This window comes from Bombus fervidus, chromosome 2 (genome assembly GCF_041682495.2).
Source record: "Bombus fervidus isolate BK054 chromosome 2, iyBomFerv1, whole genome shotgun sequence".
NCBI lineage: Eukaryota > Metazoa > Arthropoda > Insecta > Hymenoptera > Apidae > Bombus > Bombus fervidus.
The window spans coordinates 21,128,631-21,152,877 of NC_091518.1; the positions used below are offsets into that span (position 1 = coordinate 21,128,631).

General features: G+C 29.4%; 3 protein-coding genes and 1 long non-coding RNA gene across 6 annotated transcripts; 1 reads left to right on the plus strand and 3 right to left on the minus strand.

Moving 5' to 3' along the window:
• The first annotated feature begins 216 nt into the window (after positions 1 to 216).
• On the plus strand, positions 217 to 13,539 carry Lanb2 (laminin subunit gamma-1). 2 transcript variants are annotated; one of them, XM_072020593.1, is made up of 26 exons: positions 217 to 374; positions 1,222 to 1,587; positions 2,565 to 2,823; positions 4,169 to 4,470; positions 4,657 to 4,862; positions 5,179 to 5,282; positions 6,939 to 7,127; positions 7,304 to 7,529; positions 7,623 to 7,879; positions 8,023 to 8,195; positions 8,257 to 8,389; positions 8,462 to 8,686; positions 8,766 to 8,954; positions 9,266 to 9,451; positions 9,529 to 9,731; positions 9,811 to 10,026; positions 10,108 to 10,378; positions 10,444 to 10,622; positions 10,698 to 10,828; positions 10,894 to 11,004; positions 11,132 to 11,330; positions 11,403 to 11,640; positions 11,735 to 11,910; positions 11,986 to 12,168; positions 12,253 to 12,370; positions 12,486 to 13,539. In XM_072020593.1, exons 2-26 carry the CDS (start codon positions 1,435 to 1,437, stop codon positions 12,719 to 12,721), a joined length of 4,863 nt encoding a protein of 1,620 aa, XP_071876694.1. In that variant the 5' UTR covers positions 217 to 374; positions 1,222 to 1,434; the 3' UTR covers positions 12,722 to 13,539. The 2 variants fall into 2 exon arrangements, with proteins under 2 accessions (XP_071876694.1, XP_071876700.1); XM_072020599.1 differs by lacking the exons at positions 217 to 374; positions 1,222 to 1,587; positions 2,565 to 2,823; ... (1 more) ...; positions 4,657 to 4,862; positions 5,179 to 5,282 and adding an exon at positions 6,184 to 6,761.
• Positions 6,949 to 7,745, minus strand: LOC139996724 (uncharacterized). Its single transcript, XR_011802326.1, has 2 exons — positions 7,605 to 7,745; positions 6,949 to 7,493 (listed from the first exon to the last, which is right to left on the minus strand). It is a non-coding gene; the product is annotated as an uncharacterized lncRNA (long non-coding RNA).
• Positions 13,540 to 13,733: 194 nt separating the features above from the next.
• Positions 13,734 to 20,607, minus strand: LOC139996622 (syntaxin-6-like). 2 transcript variants are annotated; one of them, XM_072021128.1, is made up of 7 exons: positions 20,295 to 20,604; positions 19,063 to 19,259; positions 18,733 to 18,827; positions 17,992 to 18,051; positions 17,063 to 17,295; positions 16,877 to 16,971; positions 13,734 to 13,955 (listed from the first exon to the last, which is right to left on the minus strand). In XM_072021128.1, exons 1-7 carry the CDS (start codon positions 20,327 to 20,329, stop codon positions 13,879 to 13,881), a joined length of 792 nt encoding a protein of 263 aa, XP_071877229.1. In that variant the 5' UTR covers positions 20,330 to 20,604; the 3' UTR covers positions 13,734 to 13,878. The 2 variants fall into 2 exon arrangements, with proteins under 2 accessions (XP_071877229.1, XP_071877220.1); XM_072021119.1 differs by lacking the exon at positions 13,734 to 13,955 and having other exon boundaries at positions 14,174 to 16,971; positions 20,295 to 20,607.
• Positions 20,608 to 22,079: 1,472 nt separating this feature from the next.
• On the minus strand, positions 22,080 to 24,234 carry LOC139997823 (gamma-soluble NSF attachment protein-like). Its single transcript, XM_072021807.1, has 8 exons — positions 23,893 to 24,234; positions 23,648 to 23,715; positions 23,486 to 23,570; positions 23,356 to 23,373; positions 23,077 to 23,284; positions 22,755 to 23,003; positions 22,434 to 22,676; positions 22,080 to 22,326 (listed from the first exon to the last, which is right to left on the minus strand). Exons 1-8 carry the CDS (start codon positions 23,940 to 23,942, stop codon positions 22,186 to 22,188), a joined length of 1,062 nt encoding a protein of 353 aa, XP_071877908.1. The 5' UTR covers positions 23,943 to 24,234; the 3' UTR covers positions 22,080 to 22,185.
• Positions 24,235 to 24,247: the final 13 nt, after the last annotated feature.

A 24,247-nucleotide genomic window follows, 5' to 3' on the forward strand; every position in this document is an offset into this window, starting at 1 on the left:
ATATATATATATATATATATATATATATATATATATAAAGATAATATATTTTTTTCAAACTCTTAAACGAATTTTTCTTATTCAAAAATTAAAATTTAGAAAGATGTTATTGCCTTATTTGTTATTGTATATTTGCATACAATATTGGTAATAATAAAATGCGAAATGTAACCCTAACGATTTGGTCGTTTCATTTCTCTTGGCCTATACTTTCTACCAGGAGTGGCGGCACATTACCACCACAAACATTGGCATCGACACATTCGACTTCCCACAGCCTCACTCACGGACTCACTCCCGTTCAGTTTCTCACTAAGCTGTTGCATGAAGAGAGGCTTTCTTCATGGTTTTCCAATTCTCCGTCGGTCGAAGAGGTTAGAATAAGAATTCATTTCTCTGTTTTCAAAATTCGCGATGCTTGTGTGAATTCTGTTGACCAAAGTACTAGTGAACACTTCGCGGCAAATTTGTGATTTATGCGATTGTGAATATCGAAATTTTACTGCTACTTTAGTAAAAGATTATTAAAGACAGATAATTTTTTTTTGTTAAAGTTTTACTTTTATACTTAATAGAGTTGTGCAAATATATGAATCGACAATTTAACTTTTTAAATTATAACTTTACAAATGTTTACTCAAATTGCAGTTCATGATTCATGATCTGAAACTTGTATTCGTAGAGAATATATGCATATTTATCTTCTAGATTTTTCAAACGAAGTATCGTTAAATATAATATTTTAATTTTTAAGATTTTTTAAAAAAGTGAAAAGTGGTGTTCAATTTTATTCAAACAGTCGCCACCTGTGTGATATTATACAAGTATTTTAATTTGAATTAAAAATTATTTAGACGATTTTATTACTTATAACATTATAGTCTATAAAATTGTCGTACACAATTTTAATAACGTCTTTATTTTACGTGGTAATTTTATGTTGAGCGATTTTTATTCACCATTCTTTTCAAGTTTTTATTTAGTGATTAATTCTTAATAGAAAAACGTATAAATATAGAATAGAATATAGTACATAGAATATGTTACTTAAATTGTAAAAATTTAATTATTAAAATTTCATAATTTAAAAATATAAATTATAAATATGACAACAGCCTTTAACTTTTATAAAAGTTATATATAACTTTTTTTATATCAAGTTCAATATACTGAGAATGAATAACGAATCTGTGAGCTAATACAAAGATTAATGAACATTAGGTAGATAAGAGGCGATTCGCGGAATGCGGTCTCAGCAGTAAAAAATAAAAAATTATTGTTGGGGGTGTTCTTGTCGATGGGCCCGATCGAAAATCAGTGCTCGCTCTAATCTTCAAAAAAATTCAAAAAAGTGGGAATCTGACGGATTTACCTCTGCCGAATAAAAGTGGATCGAAATTACGACAAAGAAGACTCATCGAAAAAGGTTCAAACATGACTAGAGGAAGACATAAGAAGATGTTAATGTTAATTCCAATCCTCTTGGTGGCAGTATTTGCAGAACCTGACCCCACAGACGAATTATACCGTGGATTTCCAAAATATCGAGACGAAGATAAATGCTACGATGACAGTGGAAAGCCACAGGTTCGTGCACCTTTTGTTAATATATTATTTATTATATTTGTGAAAGAAAAATGACAGTGAATATAAATTTTTTATTAAAATTTATGATTGTTAAACATAATTTTGAAAAATTTTGATGTAAAACAAAAATAATTTGTAATGCACGTTAAATGACGTTATATTCGATTGTTATATACTTAAATAGTTCGATATTAATTTATAATACATTTTTTATACGTTCCATACAATATAGTGATCTGAATTTTTCGAGATTTCTTTTGTAAGCGTTTATCACTCTCCATAGTTATACTACTCCAGGAACATAAATACGAGCAGTCTGCTGTTTATTCTTAGTCATCAGAATTTCGGTTTCTTTTTTCGATATTACTACATTAGGTTATCACAGTAAAGGTTCGAAGTTACATCAACTTTCGGTGATAGCTGGAGAGATAAAACTAAATAGATCCTCTAAGTATCAAGGAACGAAAAAGTTCTGAAATACTAATTCTCTGTATATTTCATTCTATTTTTTACGTCATTCTATTGTATTTGTTGTTAGGGGTGTTAAAATTTAATATTTGCGTAGTACAATTCAATATTTACGTAGTCAGATTCTTTCGATAATATATCCTTGCAAGAATTCTGTAGGAAATATAATTTTGTAGGAACGACTTGCGACGGAAATGTGAATATTAGAATCGTAGGTGGCCTAGCAACATTTGTGCGAGCTACTATAGTACATTAGCATTTAGAATTAGAACATTAAGAAATTCAAAAATTCTTTTTCAAGGAAAAAAATTTGAAATTTCTTTTTCAGCAAAAAAAAAAATGTCCAAATTTTATTTTTGGGAACACGAGGATAAGAAAATAATAATAAGAAACCAATGCAGTAAAAAAGATATAAATTATAAAACAAAGAAATTTTTTTAACATTTCAATAAAAATTTGCGCTTCTTTTAAACTGATTTTCAAATGATTTTACATGCCCTGTGTTATAGAGGTGTATACCACCTTTTGAGAATGCGGCATTTAACGTACTTATGGAAGCAACGAACACGTGTGGTCAAGATCGGCCAACAGAATTTTGTAAACAGACTGGGGTCCAAAAGAAATCTTGCGAGATATGTCAGTACGGAGATCATCAGGCTTTATACCTTACCGATCACGACAATAACGACAATGCAACTTGGTGGCAGTCGGAAACAATGTTCGAGGGTATCGAATATCCAAATCAAGTTAATCTCACGCTACATTTAGGTATGACATACTAGATGCTACATTAATTATAGTATAGCTCTGTTTATCTAAATTCTGCGAAACTATCAGTTCATATATATGGCTTTCTCCGCTATTTATGATTTTCCCGTTCATATAATGGAAATTTACGCTCAGATAAGTGAATTCAATGGACAGGATTTCGTGTGAACGGGCATTAACCAAAAAATTTTTTCCCAATAAATGGAGTTCGAAATAAACGAGTTTCGTTATGTATGATATCATAATAAAACGTTCGTTTCAATGTATTAAAATTTGCCCGCGATGTATCAAGTATCGTGGTTTAATTCGAATGTGGCTGTGGTTTGGATCGCTTTAATTGAGATCATTCGTTGCGGAATTATAGTAGATAATGTCGATGAATCTTATACTATAGATAGAGGAAGACAGTTCATTCATCGGTATTCGCGATGAACTTTTAACACGTCCCCAATAATGATTGTCGCTCTCTATTTCTCCCTTTTTAATTTTTTTTTATTTCACATCCTTATCTATGAGGATGCGTGTGCGATGAGATAATTCTCGGAACCACGAACTGATGGAGAAATATACATGTAAGCGAGCCTTCATTCTTGTATTAATATTTTATTTTGTAAGCTTTTCTCTTTAACAATCGTTACATACCGTTATAATATTTTGTAACTTTTCTTTAAAAATAGTTGTGAAAGTTGCTATCGAAATTTAACGCGAAATTGAAGTTATTTTCTTGTGTAAACAGGGAACACATTATTCAAATATTTATTGTTAAAGTTAGAGATAACATATGCAAACTTCTGTTTCAATTAAAATGCTAACGTTGCGTCTTTAGCATCTGCTAATTGTACATGCCGCTGGAAGATACCTTTTCGTACTTCTACAACGCTGATATTTTCCTCTATTGAAAATTGATAGTGTTATATATTTTGAAACGATCCTTATCGTGAAATAGTTTTACCATACGCGTGTAAACTAGTTTTAACATCGTGTCTCGAGAATCCGAATAATAGTGGAAGTTCCTTCAACACGTGAAGGACATAGAATCTCTGTCTGTGTACCATGTGTTCATTTAGGAAAGAATCAGCCACTTGCACCCCGCTGGCTTTACAGTGAAGAATTACAATGGCGTAGAATCCCTTTATTTCCTAATAATTTCGATATTGTTCAAACGATCATTCAAATAATTGAAAACATGTTTTTCAAAAAATATTCAGTTATTATATATATATATAAATATTTATTATTTGATATTGATATTATGTACTACTAATAATAATAATAATAAATATTTATGTGTATTTTTTACATTTTTCCTTGTTTTCTCACACGTAGTGTTTTTAAATAATTATAGGCAAAACGTTCGACATAACCTATGTTAGAGCACTTTTCGAGTCGCCGCGTCCAGAAAGCTGGGGTATTTACAAGAGGAAGAACGAAAAGTCGCCATGGGAACCTTTTCAATTCTATTCTGCAACCTGCAGAGATACTTATGACTTACCAGATTTAAAGGAAACTGTACGGGGAGATGATACCAGAGTATTATGTACTTCCGACTATTCCGATATATCGCCTTTGACCAAGGGTACTGTTGCATTTTCCACTCTAGAAGGTCGACCTTCGGCATATAACTTCGAAACTAATCCATCATTGCAGGTACAGTTTTCATTTTATCATTTCATAATTCCTCGCTAAAATCGCGTTTCTTTATTAACAGTGACTCTGCTTAATAAGGATCATATAAAGATTTCACTTTTGATTTATATAAATCTATATAATAAAATGATTTATAAATAATATATCTTAGAATGAGTAAATGACGAACGCTATCCTCGTTTTAAGGAATGGGTACAAGCAACGGATTTGAGGATCACTCTGGATAGATTAAACACTTTTGGAGACGAAGTTTTTGGCGATGATCATGTATTAAAGTCCTACTACTATGCGATCGCTGACGTCGCCGTTGGAGCACGTTGCGCTTGCAATGGCCACGCTGGAGAATGCGTAAACAGTACCAGCGTGGATGGAAAAACTCGCAGAGTATGTAGGTAAGATAATGTATGGAGATACATATTCTTGCAATATACTATTACTGATTAAACATGATTAAATATGAATAATATCTGGGATATAAAATATCACGTAAAACGTCTTCGTAATTTTGTAAATTTTCGCTTAATAATTGGGAAATACGTACATATATGGAAAATAAAATAGTTTTCGTGTCATTTCATATACCTAAGATTTTAAGACAATATTCAAATGCGGCTACCTCAGGTTTTTCATTAATTTCCTCCACCTATTATATCTATATTATGATTTTTAACTACAAATTTCAAAGAGACAAAATTTAATTATTCACAGATGCGAGCATAACACTGCTGGCCCAGATTGCAACGAGTGTTTGCCCTTTTATAACGATGCACCGTGGGGACGTGCCACTACTAAAGATGCGCACGAATGTAAACGTATGTATTTTAATAGCTTTATATAACGTAATTTTGCGAAATATCGTTCAGAAATGAATTAGCAGAAAGTAAGAAGATACATGTGTGTAACTATTCACACGTACACACCCACACACGCATATCATGGGTATAAATGAAAAGAGAATATCTTCTATAAAGGGTCAGTATCCTGGTCAGTGTGTAGGTGGGCCTTGACAAACCTGCTCTTCAAACGGTGGGTTTTCAGGTACTATATTCGGTGACTAGAACATACTCGTGTGATAATATGTTGTTATAAATGATAATCATATTATTATTTAGTTTCTATTTAAATCTATTATTATGCCCCATTTTTTTCATCTCTTATTAAAGTCTAGAAAAAGAATGTAATCAAAGAATTCATATGTTGTCAATGTCAATGTCATCTCATTAATAAAAGAAGCAATTGCTTATTACGAAAAAAGAAGATAATAAGAAAAAAAAGATTATTATTAAGTGCATCAGTTGTTTATTGAAAAAAGTCAACAAAACGTAAAATTAACGTAAAATAGAACTTCTATTGTTGTTAAAATTTTTTAATTTTTCTATGATATATAGATATATCTCGTATTAGCTCTAATATCGATATCACTGATAATTATTTATTTGTTTGTAACACGGATCGACATAGAATAGCGTGCTATAAATCTAATATATTGGCATATATTGTTATATCGAATGTGAATGTATTTTATACAAGGGAGAACAATTTCTTCGGTATTGCGAATATCACCTTTCCAAGCAGTCGAAGAGAGTTCGCGTTCACGATCACGTTGGCATTACCTAACCAGCTTTACCTTTTACGTTCATTGCTTGTTCTGAAGTGGGGACTGTTGGCAATACAGGAGCACACAATGCAGCTTTTCTGTAGATCGCGAGCTCAGTGCTCAAGATATTACGATACAAGCAGATATTTATTACATCGCGTTGATTAGATCGTGTATCGACGCGAATTTTTCAAACAAGAAATCAAGATGGTCTTGATTTTATTCAGTGCAATCAAATATATTACTTATTATTAACAAAACGTCATTATTGCATCGTTAAATGTCATTAGCAATTATAGTAAACGATTTCTTATAGAAGGATCAATGTAAACAAACAGTGTTTATTGTTAAAAAAATTTATATTTGTCAGTGTTTAAACATGCATATATTATAAATTATTGCAACTATGTTGTACCAAGTTAAACAACTTTTTATATATTTTATATTTTTGTAGATCATTTACTAAAAATATATATGAACATTTATTCAATTTTTAATTCTCAAAATGAATTTCAAATTTTGACGAATAGTGGTAATAATTAAGAAAAATTATTCGTTTTTTTTTTTTTGTTTATAAATTGTGTAATGAACTGGTCGTCTAAAATGAAATTAATCGGATGTTTATTACTTGTGAATGTGATGATTAGTACTTCATCACGGTGGGATGGAATTCTTCCGTGGTATTCAGGATCCAGTAAATATCTAGATAATGTTATTATTCATATTAAAACAAATAATACACTATCAAAATTATTTTTTATAATATTATTTATCATTATATTAATCTATCATTATTTATTATTATACATATACAAGCGATTCATTATTGTTTAAATTTTATTTTAATCTATATCGTGACCTTATTTTTCAGCTTGTAACTGCAATGGTTATTCAGAGAGATGCTTCTTCGATAAGGAACTATACAAGGCTTCTGGTCACGGTGGTCACTGCCTGGATTGTCGAGCTAATCGTGATGGCGCGAATTGCGAACATTGTAGGGAGAATTTCTATCAGCGTCCAGAAGACAGTTATTGCGTCGCTTGTAACTGCAATGAAATTGGTAAATTGTTGCATTCTTCGCCATCGCGATCTTGACAGTTTTTTATTATTTATTAATTGATTTGAAATATATTTTTAAAAAAGTTATAAAAAATCAATTAAAATATTTAAAATAATTCAAACCTTTTATATTTACTAAAAATAAGAAATGAATAAATATTCGATGCCATTTTACAGGTTCGAGAAGTTTACAATGTAACAGCGAAGGAAAATGTCAGTGCAAACCTGGTGTAACAGGTGACAAATGCGATCGTTGCGCAGCAAATTATTATAACTTTGGATCATACGGTTGCACCTCTTGCGAATGTAACGCAGCCGGTTCCCTTGCGAATGCACCAACTTGTGATCCTACTAACGGTGTTTGTATCTGTAAAGAAAATGTTGAAGGGAAGCGATGTCGAGTGTTAGTAAATTTATATCGTTAATATTTTTAACAGCATAACGTGTATAATAAAGATGAAAAACTAAGTAATAATACCGTTTCTATCATAAATAGATGTAAGCCGGGATTTTTCAATCTTGCAATGGATAATGAATTTGGTTGTACACCATGTTTCTGTTACGGACATTCCTCAGTGTGCAGACCAGCGACTGGGTATTCTAAAGTTGTAATTGAGAGTATGTTTGTGAGAGGAACTGAACGATGGAAAGCTACCGTGGCTGGTAACCCGATACCACTTCATTACGATCCTCTTACTCAAACGATATATGCCACGGCATTGGACCGAGACAATGCATATTTTATTGCTCCTGGTAAAAACAAATACATAATAAACCCTTTGCATTTTTTGATAAAAACTATAAAGAATAAAATTTTTAGAAAATATAAGCACAATAATGCTTTATATTTCATTTATACAAATAAATATCATACTGTTTATTGATGAAAAATGCAGATAGATTCCTCGGGGATCAACGTGCATCTTATAACCAAGACTTATTATTTACACTAAGAATTGGGGAAGCTGGTCCAGCACCCACTGTCCGTGATATAATCCTCGAGGGAGGAAATGGAGAACAAATTACACAACCAATTTTTGGACAAAAGAATTATTTACCTTCAGTGACAGTAAGTAAGATAGTGAAGTAATCATATCAATGGCTTATTAATTATTAAAAAATTATTTCAGCCACATGAATATCGCTTCAAATTGCATGAACATCCTAGTTATGGTTGGGAACCTCGCCTTTCCTCTCGAGCTTTCATGTCTATTTTATCGAACTTAACGGCTATTAAAATTCGTGGCACCTATACGCATCAAGGTATCTTAATTAAGATTCGTAGATAAAATTGTGTTTATGAAGTTACTGATGCATTTAATTTTCTTTCTACAGGTCGAGGATTTTTAGATGATGTTAAGTTGGAGACGGCACTCCGTGGAGCTGCAGGTGAAACCGCTGATTGGGTGGAGCATTGTCAATGTCCCCATGGTTACGTAGGCCAATTTTGTGAATCCTGTGCACCTGGATTCCATCATGATCCGCCTAATGGTGGTCCTTTTGCACTTTGTGTCCCTTGCAATTGCAATAATCATGCAGATATTTGTGAAGCTGAAACTGGTACTTTTTTAGTGAATTTATAACGAAGATTAATGTAGAAATTTATTCTAGAGAATTTATATCTTTTGATTTATTTTAGGGCAGTGTATCTGTGAACATAATACGGCTGGTAGCAATTGTGAATTATGTAAACGTGGATATTACGGTCACCCATTAAAGGGTACACCTGATGATTGTAAACCATGTCCGTGTCCTGACAATGGGCCTTGTATATTACTTGGCAATAATCCTGATCCAATTTGTTCTGAATGTCCTCTGGGTAGAACAGGTAAGAATTAATCTCTTTAAAGGAAAAAGTGTTTCGTCTCGGGCTTGTTAGTGGATTCGTTAATAAGATGAGCTAACAGGCCCTTGCCTTAGACACAGGGATAGAAGTCGTGTTGAAAAACGTATTTATCAGAAACTAATCAGAACAACCGATTGCGAGAAAGCATTAGCGTCAGTGGACCTCTAGTGGCAAACGTATGGAGTAGTCCTACAATGTCTTATAAATAATGAAACTATTTAAAGATTAGATAAAAGATTAAAGATATTCAACTATTTAAATAGTTTCATTATTTATATAATTTTTTGTTTTAGGACCTAGATGTGAAACATGTTCGGATGGATACTTCGGAAATCCTGAAAAGGGTATAGCTTGCAGGCCTTGCGATTGTAACAACAATATCGACTTGAACGCTGTAAGAAATTGTAACCACGAAACTGGTGAATGTTTGAAATGCGTAAATAATACAGCTGGTTTCCATTGTGAAGAATGTCTTTCAGGTAAATAAAATGTAACTGTTATATATTTCATGTACTTTTTTGAAATTATAAATAACGATGTTTATAACATTTAACAGGATATTACGGAGACGCATTGTCTGATCGTAAAGAAGATGGATGTAAGCTATGCCAATGTTTCCCGCCAGGCACAGTCGAACTCAGCGATGGTAGAGTAGCACCTTGTGAACAATTAACAGGTCATTGTACTTGCAAGCCACATGTAACCGGCCGAAATTGTGATAAATGTGAAGAAGGATATTATCATATTCTAAGTGGAGAGGTATTTCAATCCACTAATCGTTTCATAATGTATGATAATTACTAAGTTTGCCTAAGTTAAATAATCACATATTTTTTAGGGATGTACACCTTGCAATTGCGATGCTGAAGGATCTTACAATCGTACTTGCAATGCCGTTACTGGTCAATGTGAATGTAGACCTGGTATTACTGGACAACATTGTGATGCATGTGTTTCTTATCAATATGGATTCAGTAGAGAAGGTTGCAAGCCTTGTGATTGTGATAATATCGGTTCTCAAGACCTGCAATGTGATGCTAGTGGACAATGTCCAGTAAGTTTATAAAATGTTACACTATACAATGGAAAGTTTAATTTGTATGCATTTATTAGAATAATTAATCCTGTATTATAGTGCTTCCCTAATGTAGAAGGAAGACGTTGTGATCGTTGTAAAGAGAACAAACATAACAGACAAAATGGATGCGTCGATTGTCCTGATTGTTACAATCTTGTTCAAGCTGCAGTGAATAGTCATAGAGAACGCTTAGCTGAATTAGAAAATACGCTCAAAAAGATTAACAGCAGTCCGACAGTTATAAAAGATTCGGACTTTGAAAAAGAATTGAAAAACGTTCAGAATAAAGTAAAGAATCTTCTACAAATTGCTAAACAAGGATCTGGTAGTAAGTATAATTTATTCAATAATTCATACCTTTTTAAATGAAATTATATTTACAAAATATTTTAGGTGAAAATAAAACGTTGGTGGAACAACTTGATGAATTACGTGATCAGCTGAATGAAATTGAAGAAATTGCACAAACTGTGAACCTGACTGCTTTCGATGCACATAGAACTACTTTGGAAGGTTTAATGAACATTGATGAAGCAGAAAAAGTGCTTGATAAAATACATGCTCAATTAACCGTAAGAATAATATTGATATGATATTATGTGAAATTTATAAAATTGGATGTTCAACTCAGATTTTAAACATGCTAGGATACAGAAGATTATTTAGCCACAGATGGAGCAACTGCATTATCAAAAGCGAAATCACGTGCGGATCAAGTTGGTCAACAGAATATACAAATGACTTCAATCGCGCAAGACGCGCGTCTCTTTGCCGAATTGTAAGTAATATAATTTTATAAACCTTTAGTATTTCTTCATAATCAATATTGCCCAAACTTTACAGAAATGTTAATGAAGCGAAAAAGATTCATGCACTGGCAGAACAGGCGCGAAATACAACGATGGAAGCTTATAGTCTCGCAAAAAAAACTATAGCAAAATATTCTAACATGACGTATGTACTTATTTACTTTATCTTAGAATATTGGTAATAACGTAATTATTACCAATATCTATACTAATGGTTTTCAAAATCATCTTATCTGTATTATATTTCTTCTAAAAATTTATTTTGTATTTAGTGATGATATTAGAGGATTAGAAAATAAATTAGAGTTACTAGAGCATCGTATGAGCGAGGTGAAAAATCTTACCAGCATAGCAGCCACTAAATCATCCGCAGTTTCGCAAGAAGCAATAGATTTACTGATTCTCGACTTAGCTCTTCCACCTGTTGACATCGAGCAATTGAGAAATCAAGTTGAAGACGTAAATAATGAGGTAAATTTAAACTATGACGACTATTATTGTTACCGAAAATAATTTAAATATTGACAATGAAATACATTACAGGGATTACGACTGAAAGAAGAAGCACAATTGCTGTTAGATCAAAACGAAAATCTTATAAATGAAATGGTAGAGAAGGTAAGAAAGAGCGAGGAGTTAATAGAGTTAGTACAAGATCAGCAAGCGGCTACTGCCGAACTTGTAGCCGAATTAGATAAAGCAAATGAAAAAGTAGATGATGCTGTCAAACGAGGAGATCAGACTTTAAAAGAAGCTCAGGAAACATTACAGAAATTGGGTGGTATATATCATATCAAGTATTTTTACTAATGATAATATTTTTTCTTTAAAGGGGCAGAAATAAATGTATTTCTCAATTATAATATTATTTTTAGAATTTCATGCTGAAGTAGAGAAAGAGCGTGTTAAAGCCCAAGATGCTTTAAAAGATATAAAAAATATTGAATCATTAATCATGGATGCCAAGGAGAAAGCTTCACAAGCTGAAAAGATATTAAATGGTTCTGAATATAAAGCCGAAAGTGCGCGTGAGATAGCACAAGATGCTCAGGTTAGTACAGTTAATCCCATACGTCATATATAATATAATTTATTATACGCTGAAAACGAAATATGTTTATATTAGACGCATGCAGAGGAAGCTAGTGCAAAAGCGAACACTATTAGAACAGAAGCAAATAAAACTAAAATAGAAGCACTTCGTGTAGGAAACGAAGCTGAAAAATTACATCAAAGAGTTGATATTACAGATTCCATGATGAAGGAATACGAGAAACGAAGTGGGCAAGATACAAATATTACAACCGAAGTAAGGAATTAGTTGCACATACTATTTATTGTAATAACTATACTATACGATAATATAATTACAATGTTATTCAATCATTTTTAGGCAAATCATAAAGTTAGTCTAGCTAAGATTAATGTAACGTTAGCATCGCAACAACTCGATAAAGCTCTAGCCGAGGTAGCTGAAATAATAAAAGAACTTGAAAATTTACCGGAAATTGGTACGTTATTGTTTTGTATCATAATTTTTTAATTTATCTGTACCTTTTTTAGATTAAATTCATTATTTAAAACTACACATTTTAGTATCTATACATTTGAATTTCTTTATTTTAGATAATACTGATTTGAATCCGTTAGAAGAACGTTTAGCTGCAGCTGAAAAGGAAATTGTAGCTGCAAGTCTAGATCAAAGAATTCGTAATTTAACGGATGCAAAAAATTTGCAAACACAGTGGGTAAAGAATTATGAAGATGAGGTCAGTAGGCTAAGAATGGAAGTTGAAAACATTGATGATATAAGAAAAGTTTTGCCTGCCATCTGTAACAATCGTGTACGACTCGAACCCTAAACCACAATATAGAGTTATACCTAAAAGTTTATTTCATAGCGTTAGAGGTGCCTTACATGCACTAAAGGAAAAAATAAGCATAAAAATATGTTCAAAATAATAACTGCAAAATTAGTTATATATCCTTCTGAAATAAGAATGTATACTATACATTATAACTATCTTAAAAAATTATAAACCATATTTTGATTACAGACTTATGATAAAATTAATATTATACTAGTGAATCGTCACAGAAGCAGGATGATATTTGTATATTTACACTTAAATCATTTTATTTAACACATCATTTATAATGTGATCTTGCATTTCTTCTTGAAAATTAATACCATGTGCTTATATATACGAGCGATTAAAATAATGATCATCATACCAAAGATTTCATATAGTAGACATATCTTTCCGTTATCATTACCAGGCCATTTACATTATTCAATTTATTCAACATTTTTGTAATACAACTTATTTGTACGTATGTACAAACATGTATATAGTATCTATATACAATCATTTTATTGTAATTGCCATATTTTTTAGTCTCCTTTTAAGTCCTAAGAAAGTTTCAAAAGTTCCTCCGAAAAAAGGTAATTGTTTTAATTTCTAATATACAAAATTGAATGTAATACACTGTATGACTTATTTATGAAATATTAAAGATTGGGAGAACATTTTTAAAATCGACAGGAAAACGGAAACTGAAATGTATTTTATAATATGTATCATTATGCAGCATTTTATATGTGTACAATATAACATTTTTATAAAAATATTGATACATATTTAATATGAATACAAAATAAACAATACGTCGGAGAGTATGTAATATGATGTTATTAATTATTAACCAAATATTAATATATCAAGATTAATATATCATCTATCAAAACCTACAAGATAGATTAAAATATTGTGAAATGTTGAAATCAATATAATATATATAAAATACTTGGATATTTCAATCTAGTTATTACCTGCAATTGGGAAAGGGAATTCATAATTATCCTGTCAAAAATGTAATAACTGTAAATATTTATTATAATGGATCATAGAATATCGCTATCAATAATTCATTATTAAAACAGAATTTAACACATTCGTCTAAATGCTATGAAGAAGAACCAATAAATTCTTAAGGAAACTAGGAAATTAAACGAGATTCACTTAATTATAAATAAAATTATTAGAAACACCAATATAGCGGTCAACACTCCAATGGCTACCCATTGTCTCCGATCTAAAACAAACGGAAAGTAACATCACATGCGTCACTTATAAAAAAACTGGTCAGAATCAAGAGATTTTATCGTCATTCATTGAACAACGGTAAAATTAAACAAGTCATATGTGGCATACTATATAAGAAAAATTAATATTTATATATTTGGCCCTTCTTCAAACAGTAAATATTATATATTATTTTCAACATGCATTCTTCAACAAACATTTTATAACAACACTAGATTTTCTACATTGATACTCTGCACTTAAATATTAAGCTATAAATTAGTTATTAAGATTTAATCTTTTACATATTTTGAAAGATGTTTGCTATATCCATTCAATGCTTTAAAAGTGCAAAGAATCAATATTATAAACTAATTCAAATACCTTTTAAAATTATATTTTTAGTTTGAGTTGTTTATACATAACAAGCAGTAATTGTAACATTTATTAAATTACAGAAGCATCAAAATAATAATTTTTATATATATTCACTTTTTAGAAATTGCATAAACGCATGAATAAAAATTATTTTCGCATAAACATATAAAAGCAAAAAATGAGGAAAAAATGACATACCTATAAGACACATTTATAAACATGTTTTAAGTGAAAAAGATCATATTCCATGATTGAGAGATTTTATATTGCTTACTTATATGAGTATTAGAGAAACTGAATGCAGTAAACAAAGTAAAGTGCTGAAAATTAGTTTTAACAAAAATTTAATGAAAAAATATATTCATTATTATCTCTCAAACACAGAATTCAATATATAACGAGTTCTTATACATATATAATATTGTTGTAATTATTATTTGAATAGTTTCAGTGGGTAGGAGTTTGTGGTACTTTACAGTAACATGTACAGTATAAATAAAGTCTCAAATTTTATTTATCAGTATGTCTTCACAATTGGTCATTTATGTGAAATAATAAGATATAATTTTTTCTTTTAATTTTTAAATACAACTAGAATAAACAATTTCTCTTTTACGTATGAATTCACAACATTATACTATCAACACTCTTCTAACAATGAATAAACATGTCAGTTTCTAATTTTTAACTCATTTTATTATGTTTTACTTTCTTAAAATGGAGAGAGAACTTCAGATTACCTGGAGTCACTAAATTTTATAGTACTTATGAACAATCTCATTCACATTGAGAAACAATCAATCAACAATCACCATACGTACAAATAATTGTTTTCACATTTTTCTCTTCTTTCTCTTCAACACTTTTCTTTCAAACTATATATTTTCATTTACATTCATTACACACATAAACTGACTGGTACTTTCACAATATCGTATGAATATTTCACACTACCAGGTCCTAAACTATTTTTGTCTACGCTTTAATCAATATATTAATATCACATGTTGTGTACATTGGAAGTAGAAGTATCAGAAGTTTCCAAATTTATTGAAAATGTTTTTCTAGTAGTATATATGTATATATGTATACTATATATATTTGTCTATAAATTTATGACATTAAAATTTTCTCAGGCACAAATTACTTGTGCTACCTTTTCCTGCTTTGGTACATGTTTTGAAATATTTGACAATACGTTAACATTTCTCTACTCATCTAAACTACTTTTGTAAATCCCTATATACTGAGGTATTTATATACAATTTGTTTATTTATCTATATTTTGTTGATATATGTTAACTTTCTTTAATTTTCTGATGTTGCTATTGAATTTCATATTACCATTTAGTCCCTATCGTGCTATGTAAATAAATACTTGAACTGTATTGTTTTAAAATTAACTATCGTTCTGAAACTACAACTGGTCCATTTTAATACTACACTTTTAGAGAGCATTTACTAAATTTAAATATATATAACTTTTTTAAAAACTATAAATTTATATACTAATTATTTTATATACATGGATTTTCAACAACTGTTTACATTAAAAATTTAATCTTTGTTTTTGATTATTTTTGTTATGATAAGAATAAAAGTTAACATAACATTTATAAGATCTTATGTTTGAATATATTGTGTAAGAAAAGCATGAACGTTATGGAAAGATGAGTATTAAAATATAAATTTTTCAATTTTTCCTTTTATATTATTATAATAGAAATGATGAATAAAATAACAGAAAGATCTTTTATAATTTAAGTAGGAGATCCTACTAAGTATATGGATCAATTTTTACTTTTATTTCATGTTTATAACATGTTTTAACTCATTATTATCGTTTTACTAAAACTTTAATCATTTGATAAATAATAAATAATTTGTCAATTTAATACTTAATATAATAATAAAAAACTAAAGAAACTAAAATGGTTATTTCATTATATGAAATATGTGAATTATAAATGCTATTTATTTTATTAATTTTTTGCTTTAAAAGTAACTTCAATTTAGTGAGACTTCTACTCTCCAATAAATTTCTCATTCTAAATAATCACATAGCAGTATAATTCTATATATATTTAATAGAAAAATCAAATCATTAAAAATAAGTGCAATAGTGCTAAAAATTAGCTTAAATTAATGAAGAGAATGAATGGGAAATGACTTCTTCATGGATAATCACAATATGCAATGTTATTGTAAAGACAAAATGAATTATTAAATTCATTACACAATTCCATAATTTTTCAGTAAATGTTTAAAATTATTAATTTTGTATCACATAAAAATTAGGCATCATTAACAAAGCCAAATATTGTAAATAAATTTGAACAAAAGAAAATGCTCAAGCAAAAAGAATACGTGGTTTATGAATATTACTGAATAATTATGGTAAAATTATAATAAAAATATCTATTTAATCTCCAGAACACAAGAAACAATTAGTTATTGTATTTGATAAGGATGATAGAGAAGAAGGTTTAGAGGCAAGATCAGAAACACTAGATGTTGCAGTAGTAGGAGCAGGAATGTAATTATTATAATTACCATTACTCATATGAAGAACTTTGGCCATTTTTTTCATTGTTGCATCAAGTTTAGAGTCAGTCACCTCCAGCTCATTACCGAATTCATCTAGCATACTGAAACAATTGAAAACATATATTCAAAAACCAACTAAAAAGTAATATTATCAACAACAATAAATTTAAATAGTACTGATTAGAAACTTACACTGCTTGTTCATCTAATTCAGTATTAATTTGTCTGGATACTGTTTTAAGCGTTCCAATGCTTTCACCTATCATATCTAATTGTTCATCTTGTTGCCTCATCATGTCATTTTGTTGTTGTAACGTGTCTCCCAAAAACTGCCTATTTGGACTATCAATTTCATTTTCCAATTTACTGTACTTTGTTGTACCATGATTGACAGGAACTCGAGCAGGACTATTATCTAAGAGTGGCTGCGATAAATAAAAAAATATGAATATACAAATTGTTAAATCAAAAATATAGTACATATATATTAGCTATAAATATGTACACATTGATGTAAAGATATTTAATAATCATTTGACAAGTACATTTAAATTATACTAATATAGTACAAAAATCTTATCTTATGAATTATACTCATTATATCAAATATTGATTTACCGCATAAACCATTTTCTTATTTCAGTAATTTCGATTGCTAGTATCTTATTTGTAAATTAATAGAAAAGTTGTATCGTTAAGAAACAAACCAGCAAATTTGATAATCACTATCAACATTATCGGTGAATTTGACAGCTTCATATAGGTGTCGCAATGTATACGATAGTAATTTGCGAGCGAAATTTAAACGTATAAAAGAAAATACATTTAAATGACTTATTACTTTCAATTCCATCTATGAAATTAATATGTTGTGTTACAAACTCTAAATATAAAATACGATAATATAAATTATTTTTATTTGAACAATGATAAACATAATTATAATTATGTAGTTATATAATTATAAAACATAATAGGAACATGTATGTATGTCATACATTTTTCGTAATGTTTTTTAAACTATAATTGGTACTTTCATTGAAAACAATTAAGACGATAATAGATAACAAAAACTATAAAGATAATCAAATATATATAAATAGTATGTAAATCCGACAAACCTGTCTAGCTGTATTATCGCGATCTCGACCCCTACTTAAATTCATTTTATCCTTCATAGTCTGCAACAAATTAGTAATATGATCGATATATATATATATATATATATATATAGATTCCGGCCGAATAATATTTAAAAGCCTGCATGACATGATTTCTTGTGGAAAAATAAGAAAAAAAGTATAAAATAAAATATTTTCATTCTCGACATAATTTTCGAGGAAATAGAGTTTGAGAATTTATCAAGTATACTTAAATAGAACTAATTCCGGACTGGACGTCGTTTCATGTGTGAAAATATAGAATAACATTATTTCATAAGATGTCTTATTTTCGAGAAAAATAAATTTAATAATTTATCACACGTATGTACTACTAGACCGATTCTTAATTAAACATATTCAAACTCTATTTTCTTAAAAACTAAACTTTGAATGGAACAATTTTATTTTACATTTTTTGCTTACTTTTGCATCTAGAATAACATTTTATTGATCGCTCAGATATATCTAGTCGGTAATTAGCCAAGTTCAAGTATATCGAGTAAATTTTGAAACTCGATTTTCTCGAAAACTAATCTGAGAATGAAAAAATTGTATTCTATATCATTTTCTTATTTTTCCACAAACAGTTACATCATGCTCGTTTTTACACGTTATTCAGTCGGATCCTGTACATTTCCGAAAATATTAAATTAAACTAATAATTAATATAAACATTGAATGTTATCTATGAAGTATTACCTTAACTTCTTCTCGCGTTTGTTCGATAAAACTTCGTTGAACCGTTAATTCCTTGTTATCTATCTTAAACTTTGTCGGATTTTTTTCTACAATACGTATAATCACACATATAGTGCATTAAGGGAAATATAGCATATGGATATAAAAATTCAAAATTTTAAAAAGAACATTTTTCAATTAATTTTATATAAATTTCAATAAATAAATGACGATTTTTAAGAAAAAATGTACATGTTATCTATTCAAGTACTCCATTTTAGTATTAAATTTTAATACTGAAAGAATTAATATCATATATTTCGTAATGTATAGATGTATATCAAAGGATATAGATCGTGTCTTCTAGATCATCGAGATCCCATTCTATTGAGCGTAAGGCTTTCCGTAATTCGGTAGTAGTCCACTCCAATTCGTCACGTGAGATTGGGATTCCCCCACTCACGGTAGAGCTCGTGACAATAACATCCTGCAATTCCGTCCAGCGCCCGTATAAACCGCGGTTTTTATTTAAGGCCTTGCAAACTTCGCTACAAAACAAATAAGCGATATTATTTATATTAGAAATTAAAAAATTATAACGAGTACATTAATTAAATTTTATATCAGTAGTATAAATAAATTGTACATTAAAATATAAGAATACATAATATAGAATAATATAATACATGTAAATAAACAACATAAACTATTATTGTTTGTAAGGAATAAAATGAATAAAATTATTTCATATTTGAGAAGGAAAGGATAAATTTTTTCACTTCAACGTCGTTAGTAATTAATGCTTGATTATAAATATGTTATATAAATATAAGCAATTTGACTTAACAAGTGTTATATAATCGTAACAAGTACTTTAAATATCAGGAAATTTGTTTTTAATACTTAAAAAACTAGTAAAATTTTATGCATGAGAAATTTTAATTAGTTGTAATAAATATACATAAAAGTTTCTTTCTAGTAATTCATATCTAGTAATAAAACATTGTATAATAATAATTCAATTACTTCTCAATAAAAATATTAAAAAATAAAAAAAATGTCTATTGATACATTTAATAGAATGTTGCAAATTTAATATACTTTTCTGCGTATTATAAAAACATAAAATGCAATAAATTTAATCTAAAATTATTGCGAAAAAAGATTCAACGCTATTCCCGATAAAAATAACGAGTCAAATGTTGAACAAATTCAGCGAACAAAATAATACATATAAAAAGTTCAGATTATAGGGAGGTGTTTATAACGTATGTATATGTATATTAAGATAAGATGCAGAATAAATGGATTATCGTAAAACATTCTCAACGAAAGTTATAACAACTAGAAATTATTTCGAAACACCAAAAGTAAAGTTTCTTTGTAATTTCGTTTGCGACTATTCTTAAAGGGTTGATGTATATATACGATATCAATGTCACAAAAGGAGCAACAAAAATTCAAAAGCTTGACAACTGCATAAACTTCACTGATATTGATATCGACATTTTTATGGATAATTCTGAAACTTGAAGAATATTCGTTAAAAATTCATACAACAGGGAGATCATTTTTTTACTTACTCCTTGACGACAAAGAACGGATTCTCCAGCGTCATTCCTTCTTTTAATTTAAAGAGGTGGCCTTTCTCGCCGCCTCACGGCACCCACAGAAATACGTATACGCGATTTGCCGATCATCGGTGGAAATTCCAAACGATCTTGACAGAACTATCGATACTCGGATGAACGATGACAATAATCAAAATTGACACTTGCTCGCGCTCTAGTGTTATGATACCACGACGTCGTCGTGTATTGTGACGTCTGCTTTCAGTCTTCCTGCAGACGACTATTTATTCGATTTTAACGTTCGTGCGCAAACACGCCTCTCTAACAGCCACTGTAATATTGATTTCGTGTTGAAACTCCTAAAGTGAAGTTCACAGTCATTCGATAGAAGACTGATTAATAATCGAAGTAGCGATAAAATATGGATGATAAATAGTAAAATTTAATGTTTCATTATATTATTTATTTAGTTTCGTAACAATATATAGGAGTTTCATGTTCCTTGTTCGTTTAAAAGCGTTTTATTACATGATGATATTTGCTCATCTATATCCACAGATTGAAGCTTGCGCAGACTTATTTCGCGCTAATTTTTCGAAAATATCGTGTTGTATAAACTTGACATTTGTTGTTATATTTGAATTCAATTTTAGTTTCAGTACAATATGAGATTTATTATAATTTGTTTGTAATTACATAATAAATTGTACAATTTTAGTTTTTAATTTGTTACAGAAATAAATTGAGAAAATTGTACATACTATATTTCTAAAATAACTTGAATTAGCGAAATAAGTGAAAAAAAATGCGTGAATTTCCAACTATAAAATTTTAATACATTAAAGACTATCGTTTTATTTAGTTAATAATATAAATAATTTTTTTACTATGTATTTATATATGAAACACTTTTAGATAATCACGTATATGTAAGCTTCCTTTTAATTTGTCTATCCTTAGTGATTTATGTTTTTGAGTAGTTGATACGTCATTTCGCGGCAATCTTTCAAAACCGACAAGTGAAAAGTTGTATTTAAAATTTTGTGAATAAGTGAAAAGTATTGTGTTAAAATCTCTTATCTTTTTGAGGACATGCCATAGAAAAAGATAGTCCGTAATTTTGGAAGACAAAATTTGTGAGTATATATGTATAGAGAGTTCAATTTATTCATAACCTCATTTCCTTTAACTTGTACACAATATCAAGGGAATCAACACGTGTTTAAGCGTTCGCAGTAACAATTTATTTTTCTATATATATTTTTACAGTTCGTAAACATGAAATTAGATTATTAAAATATATTTGTGTTTATACATCTTTATTGACATAAGATCTGCAATCATCGGAATATATTCTATAAGAACAAAAAAAATATAATACTTATGAAGCAGATGTCAACATGAGAACAGTATTTTTTAAAGATTATATTCTTAAACATTGTTATATTCAACATAAATGCATATATATTACATATTTACTTCTTGTCATAGGATTACTAGCAGCATGTATAAGGAATTATATCTCAAATATTTTATGTAACTGTTATTTTAAATAAGAAAAATTTTCTTGTAAGCAATGTATTTCTGAAAGTATTTTTAAGAATATTTTTCGAAGTATTTTTTACTAAAGTTTTACTAACCATTAATTAATGCTTAGTAAAAGTGCATTAAAGAATTTAACAAGATTTAAGATTTATGTATATACATATATATATATATATGTATATGTGTGTGTGTGTGTGTATATATATATATGATTAGTATGCCTGTAAAGAATATTTTTAGGCGTTAAATATATATATATATATATATCTGAATTAACACAATATAATATCTTTTATAAAATAAAATTTGTTTATACTTCTAGATATAAATAGTTAATCTTAATAATAATAATATATAATCAACATAATCCTTCATATTCTTCGTCATCTTCTTCTTCATTTCCTATGTTTTTCGAAGGTGCTGCTTGTGCCTCTTCTTTCTCAATAGTGTCTTCAGATGACGTTGTAGTAGTATCTTTAGATTCTTTAATACTCATGTTCTGAAAAGTGATATAAATTGAAGAAAATTTTTATAGGTCTTTTTACATGTATTATATAATATATATTATATATATAGCTTTATTAAATAAACAAATTTATTGCTTACTTGAACTTCAGTTGTAGTTTCTTCCACCAATTTTGAGGCATTAGGAGATGTATATGATTCTGCTGCATTTGCTCTTATTCCTGGAGGAGGTATTGCATATTGTTGCTGTGGTAGAGGTATACTTCTAGCGAGTTTAGCATATTCAACATCCATGTGTTTAATGAAAGGATTATTTAATGCTGCTCTTGCAGCATCTGCATCTTCATTATCGTATGCTTGTAATAACATTTCTAATGTATTAACCTGATGATAAGTAAGAACAAATGAAGATAAATACAATGTTTTTAGTTACAAAGTCTTAAATTTTTAAATGGTTCAAACCTCAGGAGCTTCACAGTAATTTCCCCATTCTTTGAAAGCTTTCTCAGCTGCTACCTGATCAGCTCGAGCTAACTGTACTAGCACTAATGCTACTGTTAATCTACCAACAGAGGGTGCATGATCTATCTGTTGATGCATTCCAATTTCTCTCCGAATTGCATCTGCTGCTTCATCATACATTTGTAGTTTTACTAATAATCTTGCCACTTTGCTCATGTATTCTGCAGCCTGACGTGGACTATCTTCAGCCTTCATTGAAAAGTACATATTATATGACTTTCAATAACATTATCACTAATTACAAAAGTGAATTATATCTAACCATAACAATATTAGCAGCTCGTTTAAATAATTCTAGTGCTTCTTGTGGTTGAGTAGCTTCTATCATTTTGCCTGCTTTATCAAGTACAGCTGCACCTGCATCAGGTGACCCATGCATTTGATACAAAGAACAAGCACTATGTGCTAATTTTGGTGCTTCTGCAAGATTTCCCATTTCTTTGCAAATTAAAACAGCATGTTCAATACTCCTACAATCGAATATATTATAGCAAATGATAATATTTCTCATAGTATATTATTAAGGATCTAAAGAACTTACTTTGCAGCATGAAACCATCTTTTGTAGAATTAATGTTAAGGAATAAAATTACTTCTAAATTGTATAAAAGAAACTTAAAATCATACTCTATCTCAATATATATAAAAACTATATCAATTTAAAAGGATACGATCTATTTTCTTTATAACAATCAGCAGATTTCATTAAGCATTCTTTACATTGTTGATAAGATTTTGCTATTTTAAAGCAAGTTGCTAAAATAAATAACAGAAAACGTGATTATTAATTGTGTGATATTGTTATGTCAATGATTTCTATGTATATATTTTACCTGCACTTGTATATTCATCGGCCGCAACTTCGAAATCAGGTCTCCATTTTAACAGTGATGTTTTTAAGCTATAACATAGATTTACCGTATTTGAATAAGTGGATCAATAAAAATGAAATTATTTTTACGCTATGAAAAAGTATGTATTATCGATTTCATGCAAAAAAAATTGACGAAAGTCAGATTAATTGTTGGCATAATTACTTGCAATTCTGCATTGACAGTATCTTTTATATTGACAATACCTTTTCTCAGCTTGTCGTATATGAGCATTTCCTTCTTCGATTTTTGACATTTTTCTCCGAATGGTGCCTTGTTTCGATTTTCGTTTTAGTTGGTGATTGCAATGATGAAACTGTCAGTTTCGGAATTAATTTTGGTACCGAATGGCTCTTGTCAAACCACCGTACAGACGACAGATTCTCTGCTTTATACAAACCACGGACTACGGACCACGATACATGCGACATACGACCGTGATACGAACTAAATATTGTTGGACTAGTCTGTCAGTTTCAGGGTTGTTAGTTGCTACTTACTAGATCGAGGGAAAAAGGGGAGAAGATCTAATGGTAGTGGTGAAAGTAGTATAGTTAGTGG

Coding starts and splice junctions, on each gene's coding strand:
- Lanb2 (XM_072020593.1), top strand. CDS start 1,435: ATGACTAGAGGAAGACATAAGAAGATGTTAATGTTAATTCCAATCCTC. Junction 2,824..4,168: donor TAATCTCACGCTACATTTAG/GTATGACATACT, acceptor AAATAATTATAG/GCAAAACGTTCGACATAACC. Junction 5,283..6,938: donor AGATGCGCACGAATGTAAAC/GTATGTATTTTA, acceptor CTTATTTTTCAG/CTTGTAACTGCAATGGTTAT.
- LOC139996622 (XM_072021119.1), bottom strand. CDS start 20,329: ATGACGCTGGAGAATCCGTTCTTTGTCGTCAAGGA. Junction 18,828..19,062: donor TGATCTAGAAGACACGATCT/ATATCCTTTGAT, acceptor GTGTGATTATAC/GTATTGTAGAAAAAAATCCG. Junction 18,052..18,732: donor AAACGCGAGAAGAAGTTAAG/GTAATACTTCAT, acceptor AATTTGTTGCAG/ACTATGAAGGATAAAATGAA.
- LOC139997823 (XM_072021807.1), bottom strand. CDS start 23,942: ATGTCAAAAATCGAAGAAGGAAATGCTCATATACGACAAGCTGAGAAA. Junction 23,571..23,647: donor CGATGAATATACAAGTGCAG/GTAAAATATATA, acceptor TATTTATTTTAG/CAACTTGCTTTAAAATAGCA. Junction 22,677..22,754: donor ATTACTGTGAAGCTCCTGAG/GTTTGAACCATT, acceptor ACTTATCATCAG/GTTAATACATTAGAAATGTT.